This window comes from Gavialis gangeticus, unplaced genomic scaffold (genome assembly GCF_001723915.1).
Source record: "Gavialis gangeticus isolate Ggan-Ray unplaced genomic scaffold, GavGan_comp1, whole genome shotgun sequence".
Lineage (NCBI taxonomy): Eukaryota > Metazoa > Chordata > Crocodylia > Gavialidae > Gavialis > Gavialis gangeticus.
The window spans coordinates 10487592-10493591 of record NW_017729025.1 but is presented as its reverse complement, the minus strand read 5'-3'; the positions used below and the strand labels follow the sequence as shown (position 1 = coordinate 10493591).

The 6000-nt window shown below is 43.8% G+C and overlaps 1 protein-coding gene across 3 annotated transcripts in view; it reads left to right on the top strand.

Annotated features, from left to right (window-relative positions):
* LOC109298348 (leucine-rich repeat-containing protein 9-like) overlaps positions 1-6000 on the top strand; it is an 81290-nt gene that overhangs the window by 14541 nt on the left and 60749 nt on the right. For all 3 annotated transcript variants that reach the window (XM_019518385.1, XM_019518386.1, XM_019518387.1), the window contains exons 8-9: positions 1950-2161; positions 4686-4817. In XM_019518385.1, the coding sequence (XP_019373930.1) occupies positions 1950-2161; positions 4686-4817 (344 nt within the window). The remainder of the gene's footprint in view (positions 1-1949; positions 2162-4685; positions 4818-6000) is intronic.

The following is a 6000-nucleotide window of genomic DNA, read 5'->3' as shown; positions in this document are numbered from 1 at the left end:
GCAAGCCCCACTTACCTCAGGCTTCAGGAGCAAAGAGTGAAGCTGAGCTGAGCAGAGCTGTGACTGACTGAGAGCCTCAGGTTCCGCCCCTCCCCCTGCCCCTTCCCCTCCAGGCAGGACTGGGGGTTTTCCACCCTGTTTGCAAACAGCTCTTGTAGGCTGGAGCTCAACCAGCCTGCAGAGCTCTTTGCAAAAGCAGGGAATCCACGGGTTTCTCTGCTAAAAGGAGAAATCCGCATTTTCTCTGATAAAAACAGGAAATCCATGGTTTTCTCTGTTTATCCGTGGGAAACAGAAAACCAGGATCCTTGATGATCACTCAGTTTAAAGTAAGCTGCAGGATTGTAGACCAGGTGTGGTTGATGTCTGTACATACCCTAAGAGTATATGGACCATATTTGATTCTCACTGAAGTAATTTGAAAGCTGTCCAAAGTGGCTTTGAATAAGACCAGCATTCTAGCTGATAAACACTTGGCTATACAACTTTTAGGCACCTACCAAAATATTATGAGCTAAAATTTTCCTGTAGCAAGTTCTCAGGGGGCTGTTAAATGGAATGCACTTTATAAGAAATGGGATTAAATGAGCAGTCTGTTTTTTGTTGAATGATGCCATGCTGAGATTATCAGTCTTCACTATTCTGAAGCTAAACTGCAAGAGCATGTGTGTGCGCGTGCACATTCCTAAATTTCTTTGGGTTTTGTTCTATGATTTCTCTCTCTTAATTCAGCTAGAAATTAAAAACAAACAAACCCTTAACCTCCCTGTGCATTAAATTGGTAAGAGGAAACATGCACTTGTCAGCAAAGGTCAAGAAAGAAGTCAGTTTACAAAAAGAGCATGCATGCATGTTATCTGCCATCATTCAGTTGTACTCACTGATTTGTTCATAGTGTTACCTGAGTTACCACCATCCCTCTGTTTTCACTGTAGTGGGATTTCAATCTATCAAGTAAGAATGTCAAGTAAAGATGTAACTGCTGTGCAATTACAGCGCAATTTCAGTCTGAAATGCGTCTTCAACTAATAGTAGAACTGAGAGAGGAAAATCTTTCTTTTGTTTCCCCTGTCTAATGGATTTTTGACCCTTTATTTTTCAACCATTCACTGAATTGTAGGGGAAATTTATCACTGTGCATCTGATCAGTACAGGACCTGTGAGGTACTTAATCTGTACAGAGATCATAAGTGGTACCTAAGTGATACATAGGCCTTGTGTTGTCTCAGCATAAAGGAGTGAATTTCACCTAATGTGAATTTGCCTAAGTCTTAGAGCAGGGGTGCCCAATCCCTGGCCTGTGGAGCCATGCTATCTGGCTCCCTGCAGGCCCAAAAATGTGGCAGTGGAGGAACAGTGGCTATTCCTCTGCTGCCAAACTTCTGGCCCTCTGGGTTACCTTACAGGCCAGATGACATGGCTTCTCAGGCTGAATCTGGCCCATGGTCTGAGGAGGTGGCCTGTGGCGAGGCTGAGGTGGTGCAGAGCTTGATCCAGGTGCACAGACCAGCCTTGTGCTACTCATCTGACCTGAGGGGCCAAAAGAATGAGCACCACTGTCTTAGAGTCAAGCCAATACTCAAAAGAAATTTAGGACTGCAATTGTAAGAGAATTCTATGTCAGCATTGTAGTGCTACGGGTTCAGTTTTGCTCGGGTATAAACAAAAGGGATGAACCCTTGGCTCTGCTGCCTTCAAGAGCTGATGAGGCTGCTCAGGTCAAGAGTTGGCCATCTTGGTCAGGAAAGGCACAGTGCAACACTGGATTTACTGACAAATTAAGGAAACAATTATTTTAATGCATTAATTGCCTAGTTGATATTTTCAGGTTCACTTCTTAGTGTGATTCTTCAAGACCTGTCTTCCCTGAGAAATAAATACAGTAAGTTTCCAACCATAGCTTAACTTCACATATTGCCTTTGCATGTCAATGCATTTTCTTTTAACAGCTGGAACGTGAATTGGCAGAGCTGCAGACATCGGGCAAAATCCAGAGCAACAGATCATCTGTTGAGAGTAAACAAACTGATATTGAAAACTTGGGTGATGAGAGTGATTACACAGATGAGGCCAATGAGGAGCCAAGTCTTGAAGAGATATTTTCTCAGAAGTTAGATGCTCTGAGAGAAAGGATGACATTCTGGAATAGAAAACTGGATGAGTATGTTCCATGAATTACGTAAGAGCTGCAGTTAGAAATATGTGCACTGTTAAACTGTATGTGATGGTGCTTGGTAGTTTTGATGATAGAATTTGGAGCCGCCCTCATTTATTTCAAATGACTGCTAAGCAGATACTGTTCCAAAAATATTTTAAAGTGGCTGTTCAGTAGCCTCTGTGAACCGGGTTACTGAATTAAGGACACTGGTTGGAACTGAACTTTGTTACAAGCATGTTAGTGCTTTCAACCAATAGGTCAAGGATAAAATAAAAATATCTAGGATTAAAACAGTTCCTTAGTTATAGGAATCAGTGCTTGGAAAACTTTACTGATCCCCAAAAAGTCCACCAAAATGCCTTGGAAGCTCAGGTCAAACCTTGGTCAAACCTTAGCTTCCTGCTATTCTGGGTGCTTACACAAGTGAAGTAATACATGTGCAAGGCTGCAAAGTACTTTTAAAATGGCCCACTGCATGAAAAATGAACCTTGGTCAAATCAGTTGCTAGATTAAGGTGCTGTAAAGCAGAGTGCCTTGGGAACTTGTGTTCCCTTTAGGGTATGTTTTCATGTGAGAGGTGGGGCTGGGCTGGTGTGGACCAACTCAGCCCGGCTCAGCCCTGGGGATGTCACTAGGGGAGGAAGGAAAGGGAGCAGCACCCAGCTTTGGGCTGTTTTGCTCGGCCTGAACTGCAGGGAGGGGTGGAATGGAGCCCTCTCACCTCACTGCATTTGTCCTCCAGCTACCCCAGCTAGGGTACTAGGGGAAGCTAGGCCAGGCCCACAAGGCGAGGGGGCTCCATTTCACCTCTTCCCCACTCCAGCTCAGGCTTGACAAAACAAAACAGCCTGTGGCTGGGTGCTGCTCCCATCCCTGCTGACAGCCCCAGAGTTGGAGGCGGGGGGGCAGGGGAGGGCAAGGGAGAGGGGCAGTTAAACAGCCTCCTCCAAGGCTGCTGGAGCACCCTTACCTGCTGGCCAGGAGAGCAGGTGCAGGCAGGCTTGAGTCCCGCCCCCCCCCCGACCCAACAGACAAATGTCTGTTGGATCGGGGTGCAAACGACTCTAACTCATGGTGACTTGTATGAATTGCAGCCCCTAACATCTGTAGGCACCCTCTGATTGCCACTCTGCTATTGGCAGTGTAATTCCAGCATCATTTTTGCACTTGTCTTAGAGTTCTTGAGTTAGAGACAAGTGCTTTATGACCGTAATCCACCCCTGAGGAGGTGACCAGCACAAGACTCATGTACAACATCTCCCTTCAAAAAGGGGCTTTTATAGATTTTAAGTGATGGGCTCAATGGTGGGCAGCAGGGGCCTGCCTGGAGTCCGGGCTGGTGGTGGCAGGTGGCCGGGAGCTGTGAACAGCTTCACTAGGGTCTGCGGAGTCCTGGCTCATTGCTGGCAGCAGGTGCACGTGTGCCTCAGGTCAGACGGTGGGAAAGGGGCTGGGGTGCACCACCAGCAGAAGGATGAGGTCCCTTGCAGCTCCCCCACCACTTCCTCGCCATACTAAGTACTAGGCCTCTCTTCCCCTCACCTCCTCCCTCTCTCCTGCCTGTCCTGCCACCTTCAGGGGCACCGCACCACATCCCCCCCCCCTCCACTGGACTGCTCCCTATCCCACTCCACGCTAAACAATAACTGGTAAGGTATTACTGGTTATCAGTATGTGAACATTTAAATGTTTAACTGTTCACATCCTTACCACTGACCCAGAGGGAACTGGACCATGCATTGAGCAAGAGATGGTTCCCAGAGGAACAGATGAACAATCCATAAGGAAGGGAAATGAGGCATGTGCAGTTTTACTAGACCAGTGGTTCCTAACCTTTTTAGACTAAAGGCTGCCCTTGATAGATTCAAGACATCCCTTGGAAAATGTCACCTCTTAGTTTTTGCTCGGTTTTTGACTATAAAAGCATAACAGAGCAATTCTTCTGTTGCAGAGAACTCAGAAAGACCACAATAAGTCAGAATAGTTTTAACATGATGGCTTTTTTAACTCTTTGGATTTATTTTGTGAATTGTTTGCATGCCTAACAGTATTAACATTGCATGGCACTTTGTGGCACCCTTGAAAGGATCTCAAGGCAGCCCATGGTACCACAGCACCCTGGTTGAAAATAACTGTACTAGACTGTTCAGATACGGAACATTTGAGGAAGTTGTGCAAGGATTTGGCCATATCCTGAACTTTGATATCCTGAGTAGTTGTCTGTATTGGGCCTATATGTTAAGTCAACCCTTTGGTGCTGGCATTTGGACCAGCACGGTTTTCAGTACTGGACAGAAAATGAAACCCCTGTGCTAGGGGCAGAATGAGAGAATCTCGAGTCAACACAGGATCTTTCTCTACATGGTGGCAAATGCCGTATTGTTCCTAAGCATCAGAGTTCACAGAAAAATAAATAGCAAAATAAGAAAAAACAGGATTAATCATAAAAGGCCACCCTAACCATATGCTGTAAAAATTGAAGCCAAGACAATTAAGGCCAAATTGACCTTTCTGTTTCTGTTACAGAATTGAAAAAATATACCAGATGGAAGTTAAAAAGAAGAAGAAAAGCAATAGTTTAGTAGTGCGGTTTTTACAGACTGAATTGGAAACAGTGGGAAACACATGCTTTGAAGAAGGTTCACCAAGTGATTTCTGGTAAAACTCTTTGCAAAATAATATTTTAAGCCCTGTTTCTTACTGTAAAGGTTTGTGATTATTTTTTTAACCAGAAAGTATGTTATGACCTGTGGTTCTCTAAAGGAACTGTTTTCTCCAGGTACATATCTAGGTCCAGGCACAACTCTCATTAACATACAGTGGGAAATAACCCTGCTAGTGCTAAGTCTAAATTTGGTCTCTGTGGTTAAATTCAAGACCCTTATTTTTGTTGGGAGAACTGTGCTGAAGCTTGAGAGAATGAAATTGATTCTTAACCCATGGGTAAAGTGTGGAGTGGGCTCATAGCTTTTCCATAGCTTCTACCCCTGGTTAGAGTAAGTGCAGTGAGTCATCTGGATTTCTGTAAAGGAGCTTGTGACCAATTAATTGGCCCTTTTCCACCTTTCTCTACACTACCCCAGAAGGAGCCAACACAGAGCCCATGTATCTGGCATGGAAGGTATGGAATACCCAGTCCCCCTGCTCACCTTCCAGTAGAAGTGGCAGGAAACCCCAGTGGACAAGTATAGAAGAACTGCCTCTTTAATTTTTCATTGTCTTATTCCTTGAAATCTGTCATTCTATCCTTTATTGTTTGTGGAAATACTCTGAAATAGCACTTCTCATAAGTTGGTTTCACACTGCTTTGCGATAGGTAATATCATTATTCACATTTTACAGCTGGGAGACTGAGTTCCAGAGGGAATGGAGACAGAGCTAAAACCCACTGTAGTAATCTAGAAGTTAAGCTACATTGCTGCCTAGTAAAATCAAAAAAGGTGCCTGGCAACTACTTTGAGTAACTTTTGGCAGTACTTACATCTTCAAAACAAAGAATTCAGTTTAGCTCTTCATTCTAAAAAGCATTTTGAAAAAGGGATTTAGTAACTTTAATAGTCTAAATTAGTCACTCAGTAAAATGTTCCAGTAGGTGTAATTATGTAAGTGAGCTGTTATCTTCACAGTGTATACACAAATATTCAAAAAAATAAAAGGATCGTCTCAGCTTTCTTCTCAGTACATATGAAACTGAAATTATATGGATTTTTCATTGTAAAAGCTATTTCAATTTAGTTTCATTCCATTAGCACTTGATCGAAGAGTATAAAGTATTTAAAAGTTGATGGAATCCTCGCATATATTCCTTGGACAAAACAAGGCTGGAGGTTAGGAGACTTGA